The 20,835-nt window shown below is 35.9% G+C and overlaps 1 protein-coding gene across 1 annotated transcript; it reads left to right on the top strand.

Annotated features, from left to right (window-relative positions):
• The first annotated feature begins 5,106 nt into the window (after window positions 1–5,106).
• Window positions 5,107–8,176, top strand: LOC124637154. The gene is made up of 3 exons (XM_047173508.1): window positions 5,107–5,484; window positions 5,767–5,982; window positions 6,135–8,176. Exons 1-3 carry the CDS (start codon window positions 5,371–5,373, stop codon window positions 8,157–8,159), a joined length of 2,355 nt encoding a protein of 784 aa, XP_047029464.1. The 5' UTR covers window positions 5,107–5,370; the 3' UTR covers window positions 8,160–8,176.
• Window positions 8,177–20,835: the final 12,659 nt, after the last annotated feature.

Genomic DNA, 20,835 nt, shown 5'->3' with positions numbered 1-20,835 from the left:
GATCGCTTTGTTTTCTCAAATACCGACCATAATGGCGTTTTAAATAAGTATTACTTACACTTTTATGAAAGGCTTTTTATTGTACAACTCGAAACGAGATGGAGAAACAGTCACAAAAGACATGATAGAATTTAAGGTAGGTATAATAGAGCGAAGTGGAGGCGAAAAACAAGGAAAGCTGACCCCACCACAAAGAAAAAAAGGAGTAGGTATCCTTTTACGGAGTACCCAAAATTAGGTCATTGTGAGTATTTATGCAATTATTAATATTAATTAGGTATTTGAAATTCCTATGTACAGTCAAAAAATAACAGTATTTGATAATGATCTCTCGAGTCAGTGGTCAAAAAGAATTGCTCTAACTTACTATCAATACAAAAGAAATATTGCTCAAGTTCTTGCGCAATAAATACTCAAGTTATGTACGCGATATTACCCAAACATTGCCACGATATTCATTATATGCCTAAATAAATAAAGGAAAAGAAGATTGTATCAAGAACCCCCTAATTTATAGGTTAGGAAGTATCTTACAAGCACACTTCATCATGTGTTTATTGCTGTATACAATAAGGCCATTTACATGCATTTCATATACAAAAACTATTTATATGTTTAGACTTATGGACCCTTTCTATTACTTATATTATAAAGTGAAAGAGTTTTTTCGTTGGCAAGTATAGTTCCTGACCGCGGTCAAGAACTATACTTGCTCAATAAAAAAAAACTTCATGCTTACAAACTTGGTCGTACTTGGTCGTGGTGGCTTAGTGGGTAAAGGACCAACCTCTCGAGTATGAGGGTGTGGGATCGATTCCAGGTCAGGTAAGTACCAATGCAACTTGTCTAAGTTTGTATGTACTTTCTAAGTATATCTTGGACACCAATGGCTGATAAAAAAGGTGAAGGAAAACATCTCGAGGAAACCTGGACTATATAGTCTGAAATCACCAACCCGCATTGAGCAAGCGTGGTGATTAATGCTCAATCCTTCTCCGTGTGAGAGGAGGCCTGTGCCCAGCAGTGGGACGATAAAAAATAAACCGGCCAAGTGCGAGTCGGGCTCGCGCACCGAGGGTTCCGTACAAATCCTGTACAGATAAAAAGTGACTCTCGCGCAAACCGTTCAGTTTTTTTTTTCTGTATTAAATCCGCCATGTTTATGGCGCCTATTCTATTCTAATTCTCTTTCATACCAGTTCTCGCTTACATGCCTCTCGTCATGTTTCTTTTTGATATCCATCACAATACATTCTCGTGGGTGGGATTCCCACTTGTGTTTCTGGCTACTCTAATGCTTTATATTTATTTGTTTACATCTAATTTTAGGTTGAATTAGGGTGAAATTACTGTTTTCGATTTCTTTTGGTATTTACAAATATTTTATTATGCTAGTACATACTTATTTACATATTTACTTACTTAACTTATACAATTTTACTACTTAGTCTACTGTTTACAATTTAAAAATTTCTTAGTTTCCTAGGCTTCTTATTTTATACATTAATATCAAAGGAAACATAGTTTTAATTTCATGTTTTATTTAACCGTTCAGTCTAGAACAATCATAGTTATGGTAATTTCGTGAGAGTCAAAATAGTTAATATTTTTTATTTTATATTTTTTATTTTATAATATAACTAAAATAGTAGGCCAGTACCTTGTAATAGTTATTTTTATTAAAGTTATTTATTTACAACATTTTATAGTCATCATTCAGAAATCTGATTATGTCTTAAATTTAATTATGTCGTAAATTATGTCTTAAATTTCAACCAAATCTGTAAATGGTGACTGAAAAAGGTGTGAATTGTATCACATTGAACATTAAAGTTCTAAAAAACGTTATCTATAATTGTATTACTTCGTGTAGTGCTGGTGTTTATTATCGGAAACATGTTTATGGATGAAAAATATGTGGAAAATAAATTCTGGCGATTCATTCTAAAATCGATATTGAAGTCTCCCACAACAATCAGACGAGAACATGAATTATACCTATTAAAGTTGCTGCCGTATATTACTATGTTTATGCACTCTATTGCAACATTAGTTTGACACTGTGGTGACCTATATACAGTTATCACTCTAACATTAAAGATTTCAAAATGCAAGCATTCACAATGGCCGTCTACTCCATCCACTCGGACCATCTAATCTACACACTTCATTAAAACCATCAAGTTAACCATCAAGTTAAAAAGTGTCTCTACGACATCCCCAGGTTTCAACAAACAATGCTGCATGTGAGGAATTAATAATAGGATCTACTATGACATCTGAAAAATGTTTGCGCAATGATTGCACATTATGAAATACAATTTGAACTACATTATCTTCAAGTGTTTGCAAAAATTTAAAGTACCAATTTGTTTTGTTCTAGTCTTTGCATTTCTATACTTACAGAACTTGATTCTAATATTTCATTGGGCGGTTTAAATATGCCTGAATTCACTACTAAAAACAGTCCAGACGATGATGTTGCTCTAGAGCAAGCCACGTACAACATCGATCTTTTAACGTTTTTAGAAATGTGCACCACAACTTTTTCTAAGGTTGCACCTTGTGATTTGTGAATTGTGATGCCTTCTGCTGGTACTACTGGAAACTGAGTACGCTGCACTACAAGATTAGAAGACTTCCATTTTTTGATAATATACGTGACAGCATCTAATGGCGTCCAATACGACTCGAAATACTGACGATGTTTTCGAGAAGTTACTTGACATCTACTTCTCGTAACTTTACCCGTACATTTATCGAACAGTATCCAAATACGTAAAGGCCGCTTTTCGCTTGTTTCCTTGTGTCGACCGTAATCTATAGCCTTCAGTATTCCAGTAGTACCATTCACAAGGCCATCCGTGGTGTCAATATTCACGGTCACCATATAACGAGCACCTACTCTTAAAAATAAGTTTTTAGGAAGTCCATATGTTTGCATGGTAGCTAGAACACTTACAGTTTGCAAGGCTTTTCTAGCAGCTTGCGGATTTGGTGCTCCAGAAACCACATCAAGTGCTTTAACCGAGTACCCTTCAGTGTTCATTCGAGACAATACTTGATTATTGTATTTATCAACTTCATTGTTGGTCGCAAATAAATGTATCGCTCCATCTGCCTGTGCAGGTAAAGTATTAATACTGTAACATCTAGAATTTATTAAGTCTATATCCATAGAAGTCATCCGACCGACTGCCATATTGTTTAAGGCTATTGCAAATGTCAGATCATCTCTTTGCCGCATTATTTTAGTCATCATAAAGAGACGGAATGGTTCCCACAGCGGAGCGCCAGCAAGGGGTGCCAGTGGATTTCGGCTACTGTTTGGCTGAAAAACCCAGTTGTCACCTACCGGTGGTAACTGATTGAAGTCCCCAACGCTTATTATAGATATACCAGCAAATAGCGTATCAGTGTGAAATATTTGCTGCAATCTCCTGTTAATTTGGTTCAGAGTTCGACTCCCCAGCATAGAGATTTCATCCAAAATAATTAATTTTACTTTTGCAAGTTTACATGCTAGGGTGTTTGCGGTGCTTGCTGATAATTCGGGCATTGTTTGGCCACACTGGGATACTGGAAGTCCAAACGTACTGTGCACAGTTTGACCACCGATTCCAAAAGCAGCTTTTCCCGTGTATGCACAAAGTAAAATTCTAGCATCGTCAGGATTTATACCCGGAACTCTATTAAACATAAGCATTAAATATTGATATAAACCCCTTATTAACAAACTTTTGCCCACGCCCGCTCCACCACTAACAAAATAATAAAAAGGTCGTGGTGATTCTTGAGCAAAAATATCTGCGACATGTAATACAAAATGTCTTTGATCACAATTAAATTTTCTAACTAAACTCAATATATCGTCTTCACACAATACTGCTGGTTGGGCAATCGCTCCTCCTACTAAATCCGATTGATTTCCATGTAACTGTAGACAATGATCTGGATCACCTTCTTGTGTTTCAAATTCATAATCATCTAAAGGACGAGCTTTATCTCTCACTGCACTATCATCATTCTCTTCATCTTTATCTATATTACGAATTGCATCCAACAATGCCTCGAATTCATCTGGCCCACCCAAGCGATTAAATTGAAGACTTTCTGAACGGATTGTATCGCTAAGTTCAATAAACTTCTGTTCGAGGTTTATAATGTCATTGGCCAATTCAGTAACTTCATCCCTCCAGTTTGTGTATAACATTAGTTGTTCTCTGTAGAAATTGTCAGGATCTTGAACTCTGTTATATTTTCGAAAACGTATAACCCTGGGTTTCCTTCTTTTACGCACGTATCCATCATTATTTGACAACTCAATCCAATTTCCTATACTTTCATGTTCAGTGTTTTTACCTTCATGTGTACACGAGATTTTATTTGAGAAAGTATAATAGGCAGCAAAATAAGCTAAACTCATTGTATCAAATGGTTGATCACGAGGACGATTTGTATAGTGATCTAATAATTTTTTTTTAAATATGTCTGTGGACGATGGATCCAAGGACTGCAAATCTATCAAAGATTTCAAAATACCCACTCGTTCATTGGGGTGTCCTGTGTTTATGTAAATATCACTCTCGGAAGCTTGTGACATAGGAAGACCCGCTAGACAGTATATAGCCTCTTGGGCTGAAAGGACAATGCCAAGAATAGGCCCGAATCATATAAAGACCGACAGATTTTCTATAATTATGATCATTCGTATTAAAAAACATTAAGAATTATACAACATAATCAAAATCTGTAGAAGTACACCGTTGAAAAGTAATTTTAAATAGTAATTTAATTTATCAACACATGTCACAACGATTTCACTATTTGAAAGAAATGTTACCAAGACCAAAATAACAATATCGAAACGAAATTGCACTTGCCAATCGATTACAATAACAATATCATTACGAGAAGATGCGCAAGTGAATTTATTACGCAGTAATCCCTATTATAATGAATAATATAATAATAAGTTATGTTTCTGAATATAATCATATTTTTATTGTTAATATATAAAAATCGATTATTGATACCGTTGATACCGTTAATCTAATCATGTCATTATAGCGCTGGCAGCACTGAATAAAACTTTTTGACAGTCACGTCATTGTCAAAAAGCTTTAACACTTCTCCTCCCGCGTTTCCGAGTGACGAAGTATTCCGATTTCCTTTTGAGTTTTGTATTGTTTATTGCTGTGTTTCTGGATTCCGATTTTTCTTCTACCATTTGCGACTACCTTGGCTGTTAAAACTGAACCTGAACCTGTATTACTCGCTGACTCGGCCCGCCCAACTGAACATTTGAACCAGCCGATTTGTTGACCTGGCTTTTCTCACGTGGATATCTGAAGCTGTAATCTATTAACCATGATCCGCTGCATCAATTGTGGTTTAAATATCTTTCGGATGCGTCGATACTCGTTAGAAACTGAGACTGAAGACATTCGGCGATTGATCCAGCAACAAAATGCTATTACCGATGTAAGTTGTGTTTTATTATTTATTGTGAATATTGTAATAGTATAGTCATTGCGATTGCTTCATGTTACAAACAAAATAATATACTCTATCCGGTTAATGGCAATAGCGTCGCCCCCTATCACATGGGACTTAAAACCTAACTAGCGAAACACGATGTTATGTGTAAAATGTAAACATGCCACTGAGCTCATTATAAAAAAACGTATCAACTTAACCCATCCAATAATTTATTTATAGCTCATTATCAGTGGTTTGAAAAATCTAAGTTTCTTTTTTTTATAGATACCGAGGGATAGCGTTGTGTGTCATGCTTGTTGGTTGCTACTACATCAATCAATTGAAGCACCAGGACCACTTACACATACTGTAGGGCATAGGAACGTATGTGTACACTGTGGGAGGTCTTTGTATCGGTCAAGAGCCCATACATTATCAAGCAATACTGAAAGAGAAGTACGCATAAGGGCTGTTGTTGCAGAGAGGATTTTGCCACGCTCAGTATGTATTCATGTTAATATTTTATCAAAATGCTATAAAATGTTAAGCAAATCTTTCATTATCTCTTACTTATGTAAAACATATAGCATATAAGCAGGTAAGGCATATAGCTATTTATTTCATTTAATAATTTATTTTGTATTTTATTGCAGCTACGTACATCTGATCGGATTTGTCACCCTTGTTGGCAGAGGTGTGATAGTTTGGCTGAACATTACACTGAACCATCCACATCATCTGCAGTTCCACCTCTACCATCCACATCATCTGCAGTTCCACCTCTACCATCCACATCTGAAGAATCTAGTGCTGATATTCCGGGTACATCATCTGAGCAAGTAACACAACATGTTCAAATTGAATCTTCTCCATCCCTCCCTCAAGAAGTATCAACAATTGTTTTATCTCAGTATGGGAGAGCATCAGACTCGCAGGCCCGCTGTTTTTTTCCTGGTTGTCACCATGCTGAAAGACTTGTAGTGCCATTATCTATAAGAATAAGACTTTTTGTAGATTTTAAATTCTATGTTCCAGCTGACTGTCGCATCTGCAATTATCATTTAAGAGGTAATTTATGGCACCAATTAAATGAAATTGAAGTGAACCATACCTTTACAGAGGCATATATATATGATTTTGTGTCATTATTAAGTAAAGAGACATCAATTGATTTTGAAAATATTGACATGATGGATAATCATTTAGTACATTATTGGTTTGGTATAAGCAAAGAGCAGTTCCGTACATTGTTGGCAGAAGTCACTAGGTTATCTCAAATGCATAGAGGGTCTACTGCTCTAGCTGCATTATTATTGAAATTAAGAAATGGAGACTCTAATGAGCGAATTGCCAGTTTATTCCAAATGCCTCGCAGTACTTTGGAGAATTTAATGTCCAAAGCAAGAGAGTTGCTTCAACAAGATTTTGTGCCAATGCATTTAGGGTTAAGCCATATGACGAGGGCAGAGATTGCTAATAGAAATCTTTTAATCCCTAATGGTCTTTTTGGAGGTATTAATGAGAATGGGGAGAGATTACCAATTGTCATTGTTGATGGTACTTATATATATTGCCAGAAAAGCTCAAATTATAAGTATCAAAAGGATACATACTCTCTACATAAGTATAGGAACCTTGTGAAACCATTTATGTTTGTGTGTTGTGATGGATATATTTTAGAGGTTCTTGGCCCCTATCCAGCAACTACATCAGATGGTGACATTATGCAAAATGAATTTATAAATGAGTCTCAACCGCTAAGGCAGTATTTTCGACATGGTGATGTTTTTATTCTGGATAGGGGTTTTAGAGATGCAGTATCAGTTCTAGAAAATAGTAACTATAGTGTTCATATGCCACTTTCATTAGAAGAGAATGAAACACAGTTGTCAACGTTAGCAGCAAATAGATCAAGGACAGTAACCATGTGCCGTTGGGTAGTGGAAACAGTAAATGGTATATTTAAAGAACAATTTAAAATATTCCGCCATGAATTTTTTAATAGAGCATCATCTCATTTGATGGTAGATTTTTCTATTGCTGCTGCATTGATAAACCGGTTTCATTGTCGTTATACAGACAGAACTGATGCAGCACAGATTCTAGAAATAATTAATCAAAAAATGTACCAAAATAATGTTTTAGCTGATTTTATAAATAATAATAATTACAATAGAAGGAGAGCACATTTCACAAACATAAATGTTGATTCACAAAATATAAGTAACTTCCCTCAACTCACACAGGAAGACTTGATATTAATTGCTTGTGGTACTTATCAGATAAAACAAGCACGGTCTTATTATGGCGAACATATTCGATACAATGGTTCCTATACTATTGAAGTGTGTAGAGAGGCTCATCTTAGCAACCTGCGGGATGAATTGTCACTCTCCCAAAATCACTGGCTTCTCAGAGGCAAAATTCAAAGCAGACATATAAGTCGAAAAATATATTATGTTTATATCATAATTAACAATAATGTAAGTGGGAGAGAGGCAGTTGAACACTACTGTTGTAATTGCATAGTTGGACGAAGAACCGTAGGTTGCTGTGCCCATACAATGACAATATTATGGTACCTTGGCTGGGCAAGGCATGAAACAAATATAACCCCTCCAGCCCAGTTTTTAGACGATTTATTAATTAAGTATGACGATATACTATTTGATGAATAATAAATTGTTAAAAAGTATGACATGTGGTTTTTTTTCGATACATTTTAAAATAATGTAGTTAGGTATTGTTGTGTTTTGTGTGTGTTTTTACTATAAAAGACCTGTAGGTATGCAAAGATGATTTGACAAGTCATTAATTTAATTAATCATTTACTATTTAAAATCAGAAGTATTAAGTAAGTGGTCGACTTTAAAGAACTATAACTTTTTTTGGTGTACTTCTAATAAAAAACGAATTATACTATTAAATTCTATGATTTCTTTCCTTTTTTATGACATATAATTCATCTTTGTCGGTTTTGGCCGAGTCTTGTAGGGAATCTTGGCATTCTCCTTTCCGAAGAATTTAGAAACACTTTTGATATAGCGCGTAGAGAGTCTTTTATACTACTGTTGGCATTTTTGGCCTCTTCCACCGCCGCCCTTAGTAAATTTGACATGCCTCTATCAGCTTTGTTAATATAGTCAACAATATAAACGGAACAAGCAAATGGATCAAGTATAAATTGGCAATCCATATTAGCACGCTGTAATTCCAATACTTTTTTGCAAAATGGATTAACCATGACGTCTTTTGGACATCTCTGTAGACATATTTTGGGCCGTTTAAGTGTTGATCTAACTGTCAATATATATTCTTCGATATTTAATTTTGTCGACGCTAAGTACTCATCAAATGTTAAATGTGGCGGAATATTAACCAAGTCGTCTTTTAGTGTTTTAGAAACTTCTTTCCATTTTTTAAGGCATGGATTATCTTCTTCCAGGGGTGTCAGAAGACGTGTCTTATCCATTGGAAAAAAAGGTATTCCAAACCTACAAGGACGACTTGGCTTGGGATGACATGAATGAGTGTGTTTGTATCTTAACTAGATCTTCATCTAATTCTTCACTATTGCAGGATATAATTTGGTCAACAAACATTACAACATTTTCAGCTGAAGATTGATCTCCAGGAATAAAGATAGGCGCATCTTCTATCCACAACATCATATGAGCGTGAGGAGAACCTCTGTTTTGGAATTCTATTCGATGGTATTGATGGTTTATTTTACGTTCACCAAAAGGCCCAACGGGAGAGAGCCATGTTCTTTTTAATTCTTTGTAACGTGTTTCGAAAAAGGTAGCGCAAATAAATGGGTCGGATTGAATGAGTCGCACTTTTTCTAAGTATGGAATATTTTGTGATTCCTCAAGAGACACTTCTTCTTTGTCAACTGTGCTTTTAAGCTGTTTTATTAAATGAGGCCATTGCGTTTCAGCTGCTGATATCGTCATAAACAATGTTGGGACACCGAACTGCCTAATCATAGCTAACAATTTTTTCTTTTCTTCTTCCCAATGTGCAGGGGAATTTCTTACACTACTAAGAATTCTATATCCATCATCATGCTGAATGAGGTTCTGTATGTAGTCGTCATTAAGAAGATTGTTTACTAAAACAGGAGCTCCATTGACGGTTTTCTTTCGAAGACAAGTAGCTATGTGTCCACCTATTTGGGTCATCTGTTGTTTTTTTAATAAAGTAAACAAATAATCTGGCCGCATAGCTCTTCTATCATACCGACTTATTTCGGATTTCATTATCTCAGAAGAACTTAATTTTATTTTAAACTGCCTTTTAATTCCCCCATGAATCTTGATAAAAGCTAATTCTTCAAGAAAATCGTCATATAGTAGCGATAGCGGATGCTTACCTTCACCGGGTGCCATTGTAATGACAACATCCTGCTCATTATCAAGTAAAGTTTCAGCATTACCGGGATTTACTGGTTCATCTATTAAGTCTCCGAGTTCACATGTGCATTCATTGCTATCTGTATGATCAGCATCAACTTCGTCGTCATATTCCCAGTCATCATCATATGTAATTTTTAATTCTTTAAATAATTCTGTCTGGACTAAATATTTTGCTGCTTCTCTCACTATTGCAGGACGAATACGCTCTTGACGACCATGTTTGTAGCACATTTTTCGCTTCAAAACAAGTGTTATTATGTGACTATCAGACGCATGCCTTGGTAACGCTGAGACCATAGTATTAACATCAACTGGAACGTTCACTACGTTCCCTACCAATCCATGTTGAAAACCGAGACCTTGACCTCGCCTAACTATTTTAAGGAATACATGTCGTGGTGATACCATACGTTCCTCAAGTGGAGTAAGTCGTTGCAGAACATCTGGAATTACAGGATAAGTTAAACCATTAGACATGGCAAGCCGTGGTATTTTGCCTTCTTTTAGATATTTTTGACATGTGTAACAAAATGAACCACAGTCATCAGATGTATTGGTTAGAAATAAATCATTTAAGTTGTGATCTGAAAATGTTTTAGGCATCTGTTCTTTTCTCATAACTCTAAGCGAATTTTTGTGCCACAAACGACCACAACAGGAACAGATATTCGTGTGACCATCTGCGATGTTATCAAAAAAATTTTGACGTACGGCCATCCAATCACGTAGGTAATTTTTTTTTCTAAAGTTACGTGTCTCTTTTTCACGTTCAACATAATCTGTATTATGCCTATTTAATTGATGTTCAATTGTATTATGGATTTGCTCTTCATCCCTATACATTGGATCCTCGCGTAATATACGATGAGCAGCAGTGTCACGAGCTCGTTCATTGTCTCTGTATACAGGGTCATCCCGTAATACGCGACGAGCAGCCGTATCACGAGCTTGTTCATTGTCTCTGTATACAGGGTCATCCCGTAATACACGATGAGCAGCCGTGTCACGAGCTTGTTCATTGTCTCTGTATACAGGGTCATCCCGTAATACACGATGAGCAGCCGTGTCGCGAGCTCGTTCATTGTCTCTGTATACAGGGTCATCCCGTAATACGCGATGAGCAGCCGTGTCACGAGCTTGTTCATTGTCTCTGTATACAGGGTCATCCCGTAATACGCGATGAGCAGCCGTGTCACGAGCTTGTTCATTGTCTCTGTATACAGGGTCATCCCGTAATACGCGATGAGCAGCCGTGTCACGAGCTTGTTCATTGTCTCTGTATACAGGGTCATCCCGTAATACGCGACGAGCAGCCGTATCACGAGCTTGTTCATTGTCTCTGTATACAGAGTCTTCCCGTAATACACGATGAGCAGCCGTGTCGCGACCACGTACATTGTTACGTTTCCTTGTAGATTCTTGTGATCTTTGAAATATCTTTGAGAGTCTGTTTCTTATACTCTCATTAACTTTAACTTCTTCTTTGTTTCTCGATTCACGTTTTTTCTCTTTATTGTATTTTTTAAGTTCTGACGATTTTTGCTTCCGATTAATAGAAAGATTTTTTTGAGAAAGTGTATCATCAGACGAAGCTACTAAAGACGCAGAGTGTTTAGGAGTATACGTCATGGATATTGGCGTACATGACTTAGCTGTGTAGGTCATGGAGTACACTGAGGTAGCAGGGATAACGAGGTGTTGACCTTGAAGTTCTGACGATTTTCTCTTCCGATTAATAGAAAGATTTTTTTGAGAAAGTGTATCATCAGACGAAGCTACTAAAGACGCAGAGTGTTTAGGAGTATACGTCATGGATATTGGCGTACATGACTTAGCTGTGTAGGACATGGAGTACACTGAGGTAGCAGGGATAACGAGGTGTTGACCTTGAAGTTCTGACGATTTTCTCTTCATATTAATAGAAAGATTTTTTTGAGAAAGTGTATCATCAGACGAAGCTACTAAAGACGCAGAGTGTTTAGGAGTATACGTCATGGATATTGGCGTACATGACTTAGCTGTGTAGGACATGGAGTACACTGAGGTAGCAGGGATAACGAGGTGTTGACCTTGAAGTTCTGACGATTTTCTCTTCATATTAATAGAAAGATTTTTTTGAGAAAGTGTATCATCAGACGAAGCTACTAAAGACGCAGAGTGTTTAGGAGTATACGTCATGGATATTGGCGTACATGACTTAGCTGTGTAGGACATGGAGTACACTGAGGTAGCAGGGATAACGAGATGCTGACCTTGAGATTCCTCGAGGTCCGGCGCCGTAGGACACGCCACAGCTGCCCTATTAATTTTAGGATGATTTTGCTTATATTTCTGTTTAGCTTCAAGTACTTGCTCTGAGCGTGACTTTACAGACTTTTTTGGACGACCACCTTTATTACGTTTTGGACGACCAACCTTAGAATCTTGTGTTTTATTTACGAAGCATTGCTGCGTATTATCGTATGTATTACTCAGTAATTCCTCGGACCCGATTGGTGAACAAAAATCATAATGACCTGATGATAAATTACCTGAAAAAAGTAATCGCTTTATTGGATATCCTTCTCTACCAAATACACCCCTCAGAATACCCGTATTACGTTCATACACTTCAAACCTCGCTGGATACAAAAATCCTGCTGCCTTCACCTCAGCAGTACCGCCATAACTGGAGGATTGGAGCATTGTAGTTTTGTACTCCTGTCGTGAAGAGAAAGGATCTCCCCGGGCATTGCTTGTGTACAAACTATACTCGTCCCAGTTATCATAAATATAGTTGACTATTGAATTTCGTAGTATTTGTGTTTGCTCTAAATTTGTAGAATTGTAAATTGAAAATGCTATCGAATGAAATAAACAACTCCCATCTGGAGGCATAGGAACTATTTGATGCAAAACGTTATATTCATTGACGATTAATACAATAATTGTAGCCATAATAGTATCTTTGTAAAATTTTGCAATTGATATAAGATGGATGCAGGTCGCTTCCAACAGGTATCTGTGGAGATCAAAGGGGGTGGCCTATGTTCAGCAGTGGACGTCCTATGGCTGAGATGATGATGATGATGATAAGAAGTAGAAGTAAACGAACAGCACCTAGGCGCTCGTGCGTATGGCGCACGGCAGCCACTCACTGTGCAGCGATACCTCTTCCCTTGACCAACCGCCTGCCTTCGCGCCCGCGGGCGGCTAGTGCTTGCGAGTTCGTTCGTTACTCCCCCCGGTTCCGCTTCGCCAGTAGGAAGCAAGCCGTCTGATAATCGTCGACAACAATAGGAAATTACAATTAATGTATTTTTATTACTGACTCGACTGACAGACAAATGACATTATCCAAATTTCAATCATTAGTTACACAGATTAAAATTGGCAGGTTAAACTGTAGGTCCCGGCTGTCATTGAACATCTTTGGCAGTCGTTACAGGTAGTCAGAAGCCAGTAAATCTGACACCAGTCTAACCAACGGGTATCGGGTTGCCCGAGTACTGGTTTGAGGAGGTTAGATAGGCAGTCGCTTCTTGTAAAACACTGGTACTCAGCTGAATCCGGTTAGGCTGGAAGCCGACCCCAACATAGTTGGGAAAAGGCTCGGAGGATGTTTTACTAGGATAGTTTTTTATATGTATTGTAAACATGTTAATGTCTTTGAATATATTTATAAGTACTAAGTATAACACAGCAAGTAGGACGCAATTAGGTTATATACAGAATTACCTTCACCAAAATATTTAGATTGAATGACGATTTTGTTGGTCTTTGTTTTGGTTGAACTAATTACTGTGCCTAAAAAATTTAAAAGGTTTCGGGTTTTTCTGTTAGGTTAAGTTATTAAGTTATTGTTTCATACCAAAATTCAAGATTCAATGTCAGCGGGAAGTAGTCTTTAAGTTTTTATTCCGTTGCGAGTAGTGGCGAATTTTAAAACCTACCTCAGCGTTTTGAATTTTTGCCGTGTTTGATATGAATTTCAACTGTAATATCTCTACGCGTTCATATGTAATAGGGTAGGTAGTAAGTTAAGTAAGTGTCATGTAAGCAAAAATAATATTTTAATATTGTATGTAACTTCAAATTTATCATTTTGGCAATTTTTCCTTTATCTGTACTATATAACGTTGCTTCGTGTCGAATTTCAAGATTCTGTGTTCACGGGAAGTACCTTGTAGGTTTTGATTCCCTAGCGTGTGATGGAAATTCCTCTAAGGTGTCGGTATAACTGCTGTATCTATTGATCGCGTTAACTTAGAAGTTCGATTTTTTCACTGCTTAAAGGGACAATAGACCTAGGTATTTGGTATAAATTTCAATCTGATACTTTTATTCGTTCGTGAGAAATAAGGTAGTAAGTTTCATTTTATTAAAATATTTTTTTTATATTATATAATTAAAAAAATGAGATTTTCGCAATTTTTCCTATATTTGCATTATATGACAATGCTTCATGCCAAATTTCAAGACTCTGAGTTTACGGGAAGTATCCTGTAGGTTTTGATTCCTTTGCGAGTGTCGAAAATTTGTTGAAAATATCGACATAATCGGCTATATCTTTTGATTGGCTTGGCTTAGAAGTTTGATATTTTCACAGCTTAAAGAAGCAATAGATCTGAGTATTTCATGTGAATTTCAGCTTGATGCATCCACGCGTTCTTGAGATAAAGGGTCTTGACAGACAGACAGACAGACAGACAGACAGACAGACAGACGGACAACAAAGTGATCCTATAAGGGTTCCGTTTTTTCCTTTTGAGGTACGGAACCCTAAAAAAAGGCTGTAACAGTCTTACAAAAGGCTTAAAAAATTACAAATCTTTCAGTCGGATCTAATAACATGCAGGCAACCAAAAAAAGCAATGGCATTGCAATATAAGGAAGTTAGATAACATTAAAGTAAGTGCTTATAAATAAAGTTTATAATAAGATACTCCCTTATTTCGTCATCCATTTATGTTCATTGCTTGCAAATAAATTGAACTATCGATTGATTAACACGAATCCGACGGCGCGGGCGACGTGAATTTTTGAACACCCAAAAACGTACGAGCCTGCTTTAAAATTCTGCACTAAAAATTGCAATATTAAAAAAATATAACTTCGATGAATTATTCTTCGATGCATTGTCATACCGGACGGGTTTAATGGAGTTGTCTGACAGACAGCTTGAAAATATGGATTAAATCCCAAGGCATTACATTCAATAAATTGTTTTTGTCTTGTTTTTAATGCATACTGAAAATATGACATTTACATTAAAAGCGCTTTACATGAGCGGATTTTCCGAGCGGATCGTAGGAAAGATTTTGTGTGGAACAAACAATTGACAACGACCGCACGTGAAACTGCGTGACAGATTTTTTTCGCTCTTTATGTGTTATGTCAGGAGAAACCGAGCGAACCTCTTACACTATTGTCAAGTCAGTGACCTAAATTGCAATCAATATCAATAAACTACAATACTGACTAAAAGATAGCTGTTTTTAAAACAAGCTTACAAAAACATGATAATTTACAGACTTAATTCTACTTGAAACTTGATGACAAAGCACGCACGGCTAAACAGCAAAATACCAGCACATTTTTCAACCCAAATGCCGATCACCTCAACGTTCCGATAGTATTTTTCCATGTAACTGTTCCGGTGGTTACAGAGGCGTTCCCGCAAAGGAAAAATGTAAAAAATGGAACAGAGCTCCAGTCGCCGAGTGGTTGCGGCGGTGATACATCACAGTTCCTCTGGAACACTGGAATACTCCTGGGTGTTCCGTTACTAATACTTTCACATTACCGCCCGCACTATTTATTTGAGTACTGGATAGGGGTCGTTGTTTATTGCAGATCATTTTGTTTTGCGATTGCAATTGAATACTTTGTAGTTTTTACAAAAAAAAAAACGACTATCGATATGTAAACTCCAGTATAAGGCAGAACATTTTTATAGGTAGTTATTTTTTGATACTAAAAGAAAGGACAGCTTAATATCACTGAAACAAATTTTAGTTTGGCAGGTCAACTAAATACAAAAGTTTTTAAGCAAATTAACTAGTGCAGCCTCGTTCGTAAGTTTATTTCTCGTTCAGTAAGAGAGGTGCACTTCCATATCACGTGCTGAACATAAAAGACTGATTCGTTCCTATAAACAAGCAACGATTCGTTTTGCTTACGAACAGTAGTTGGTTTATGTCAAAAAGCTAATATCCGCACAACAAATCGTGACCAGTTTCTATAAAAGACTCGATCTTTAAAGAGTGAATTTAATAAAGTTTTCAGTACCTAAATAGTGCCAAATTTTTGAGTTTTTATAAGTATCTAAGTGTTGATTAAACATATAACAGATCTAGGTAGATTCTATTATATTACAAACCCAGTTTATTTTATTTTCCGATACATATAACATTCATGGACTATCGTGATGTATTGAGGTGGTTTATCCAAGTTTATTTATTACCGAACTAACCGCATGATTAACAGATGTGATAGCAATTGTTTAGTTTATCGATACCATCTGTTACCTAGTATTTTATACCCGCTGGTCCTGTTACGTAATCAAAATGAAAGAAGAAAAAAACAGTTTTTTTTTTTCATTTGAAACTTAAAAAAAAAAATCTACGTAATTTAACTTTGATATATTTGAATTTGTTTTGAAAAGGTTGAAATTTTTAATTCCCTAATTCGTTTTTCTAGGAATGTAAACTTGCAAATGGAATGTTTTAATAAAAATTGATAAAATTCGTGTGAATATTGATGGTATCGACACTTTGCTAATTGCAATCGAAACTTTTATTTATTTTATAAATATAAAATACAAAAAATGATTTTGTTAGGTCCGATTTTAATTGAAGTATATGAAACGGCAAGTATACACTCGTCTGCTAATTAATTAATTCTATACGTTAATTATTTTCTTTATCGTGCTTAAGAACCCATCCACCCTATGAGGTTTCACCAATTTCTATTCACATGTAGCTATACCTAATCCAAAAAAAAAACCATTATGTCTTCCTAGCTTTTTCTAACAACATTGGAATCGGCTACCAGTCTCACCAAAACCAGTGTTTTACACCAAAATATTACCCATCGCAAGATTCAATATTAAACGTCTTTAAGACTTTTAAGCCTTAAATTACGTATGATTACACCATACCTTTTGCCTTACACCTCATATAGGAACGTATTCCTCCACAAGCTATACTACTGACTACTATAAAATATAAGACACGTGCTACACTTAAGGACGTTTTTACGGAGGCTCACACGTGCGACTAACGATTGTTCTTCGGGTGCAATATACAAGCTAAACTGGTTTTTATTGCATCGTTTGTATGCTGGACTACAGCCTTTACGGCTGGCTTTTGATATGTTTTTTTTATGTACCTGAATGGTCGTGTAGGTAATCTAGAAGTATGTGGAGCATTTTTTTTATAAAATATGTAGGTAGGTATTTCGTTTTGAACGGTCTCTACTATTGACACAACCAATAGGCTCTTGCAGCTTTATTTTCTTTTCCATTTTAAAACTTTTTTTACTATCAATATTTTTGGGGTGAGAGTTAATCTTTTTTTTGAGCAGCTTGGTAACTGGTTCGAAAACTACCTTACTGACTTAAATACCTACTTACATAATTATAGGTATTAAGTTGGCTAAGTTATATTATGCTTTACAGAAACTTAACTCGTTTGAACCGGTAATTACCCCTTAAAGCTAGGTTGTGGAAAGTACTAATTAAGTAATTAGTTGGTATCGTATATAGAATTTGAATAATGAGTTACCCTACTTATTTAATGAAAATATACCTATTAGGACAGTAATTCGTTATACATAGATACAAAAAAAAAACATACTACGTCATTTAAATTTAGCAGACTATATTTATTTATATGTGTATTTCTTATTGTACCTACATTCTGTGCAAATAAATAATTATTCTATTCTATGAAATCAAATTACAAAAAATAAAACAAAACACATTTCGTACAACCAATAAAAATACTAAAATCCACTTACAGAAAAAAAAACTTTTTTGTGTACCTAAGTGGATTTTATATATAACAGCTATTTTTTTTTTTTAACTGTATACATTTCTGCACCATCAGTGTCGGTATTCCAAAAGCGTGGTTGCAATTTATCAATGTACACCGAACTTTGTTAGGAGACACGCTACCGTCCGGCCGGCCCTCATTCAAATTCCAATAACTAGTGCTCAACTTGGATATTAATCTTCATCATCACGAATTTATGGAGCTGTTAAAATTTATAAATCACTGGAACGAGCCAGTCGTAAAATATAATACGGTACCAGACTTGGATTTTGTTTTCGATATCGTCAAATATGATGACGGGGTGACCTAGTGGGTAAAGAACCAACCAAGCATGACGGTATGGATTCCATTAAAATAATCGGCAACAATAGGCAATCGCTCCTTGTAAAACAATGGTACTCAGTTGTATCTGGTTAGACTGGAAACTGAACCCCACGACCGAAAATGGTTTGGGAGATGGGTCGTCACATATCTGGTCTAAAGGCCTTTCCTAAGCTGGGAATTGCCCATTTCCAAGCGAGACATTGACTATCCCGCTTGCGATGTGGTGGTCATACCGCCACTAATCTGTCGCTACTTAGAACGTTGTCCGATATAACTTATCAGATTAAAATCAAATAAATATTAAAATAATTTGAAATTTTATAATACTGTGCACTTATTGGTTTTAGCATACAAGTTATTGCTGAAATAAATTCCCTTCAAATAAATACACTATACCACTTATCAGGCTTCACATAATTACCAATGAAAAGCTTACAAATGAATGAATTTTACCATAATAGGTAGAAATTACATATCGTTTATGAAATGCTACGTTCTACCTAAATAAACAAAGGAATACCAATCCATTGGAAATGCAACGCTTCTGCCAATTTGCTGGGAACTTGAGCATTGAACAAGCAATGCAACTCCGGAATAAATTCTGTTTAATAATAGTGTAACTCTAGCCGAAGTTTTTTATCGTATTTTCAGAGAAACTTCGTTATTCGCTATCTACCGTATAATGACTTGCAACTTTTTTGAAGTTACTTACAAAGTAACCTCAAAAAAGAAAACCCTCGAAAATATTACAGAACTGTCTCATGCCAGCGATTTCAAGTTTTATTCGAACCCGGATATACAGTTTAATATGTAATGTAATAGTAGTTTTTATTAGAAGAGTAACAAACATCCACCCAACCTACCATCTATGTACTTACGGCCAGTTTCTTCATCAAAAGTTAAAGTTAAAGTAATGTCTAAAGTAAAAGTAACGGTCAAATACGTTTTTTCAAGGCTAAATTGACAGCAAAACTAATAGAAAAATTGAATTTGACCGTTACTTTTACTTTAGACATTACTTTGACTTTTACTTTAGACATTGCTTTGACTTTTACTTTGGCTTTAACTTTTGATGAAGAAACTGGCTGTTAATCTATAAAATTCAATGGGGTATTGTATACTTTTCTTTCCAACTACACGTGTCCATTCATTCATTTATACAAAACATTTTCAGTGGTTATTCATCAAAGCGTTGAACATACAGAATCACTTTCAAGTTTATTTTAAAACGAACGTCCACCAAAACGAACTCGAATAATAGCGGTTAAATTACAAAGAACGAAACTAAGCTGACATTTTATTTTTGAACCGACTATACCCAGACGTAGGCAAAAAGCTCAAATTACCCAAAATAAATCTTTGCCAGAATATTTAACGTTAAAACGCGGACGTTAATTTATTCGATAGCGTTATCTTTGAGCAATTAACTGAGTTTTTTGAAGGAAATAACTGGTGTTCTGCAGAAAGGTTGGTGTCTCGTTAATCTCGCTTTGTCATCATTCTGTTTAACTGTCCGTTACAGGATTACTCGGTACTAAATTTGGAGCGGATTGTCTTCACAACTTGTTATGGACGGCCCGGGGCATCATGTTGCTCTGAATGATATCATTTTAAAACTGCCTACTGTTAAACTAACCTAACACTATAAATAGTGTTAATGTATTTATCCATATTTGCAAAATAAAATTCTATTATATTCTGACTAGTAATCGTTTTTTTACTCTCGCACAATATTTTCTAAGCTAAGTTTTGCATTTTTGTGTTTGGACAATGTTTTTCTACTCTATGTAAAATTCCACCCAGTGTAACGTAGAAACCTATTATCCTAGACCGTAATAACTCGGCCTACCCAAATCAGTAAAATGTTCCTGATAAGTGAATACCTCATAACCTGCTCTATTATGCCTACGCGGTCCCCTAAAATGGTTTCCAACAATAGCGGCATCACTACGCCAGAAAATAAACAGCCGACAGTGACGTCATTCATGAATGTAGGTATTTCCCGTCAAAATCATCTGAACGGCTATCCTTTGTTTTATAAAGCTCTTGGAACTGACAGCTACCTGAGCAGTGTAAAATAAAATGAAAATATGTTTGTTGGATATCAAGATGGTGAACTTTTAGTTGTTTTATCTACGAAACTGAAATTTTGTTGTCCCTAGTTTATGAACTGATGAACACATGGGCCAATATAATCTCCTATAGACATTCTAGTCTGTTCTTTTCTGTTACAGCCTTTTTTATCGTCCCACTGCTGGGCACAGGCCTCCTCTTACGCTGACATTATAGTCTACTAGAGATAAATATATAGTCAAATTAAGTCCAAAGTCTGCCATAATTCTCGAAGCACAGCACGTGGATTTCACACTTTGATGTCGCTTTTGGTCGCCATAGTGACTATCTACGTAGTTCTTCTTTGCTCAGCTATCAGCCTATACCTATGTGCTGTAGCGAGCATCGATAAGATCGACAGCATTAATTTAAATAATTATCTGTAAGTATGCACTCCTTTAGGCAAAGTTAATTTCTAGGAAGGTTTTATTACAATAATTCTAGTTTCCTTTGTCCAAAGACCC

This window comes from Helicoverpa zea, chromosome 15 (genome assembly GCF_022581195.2).
Source record: "Helicoverpa zea isolate HzStark_Cry1AcR chromosome 15, ilHelZeax1.1, whole genome shotgun sequence".
In the NCBI taxonomy this organism is placed as follows: Eukaryota; Metazoa; Arthropoda; class Insecta; order Lepidoptera; family Noctuidae; genus Helicoverpa; species Helicoverpa zea.
Note: the sequence above shows the minus strand (reverse complement) of the source record. Positions and strands in the feature narration are given on the sequence as shown.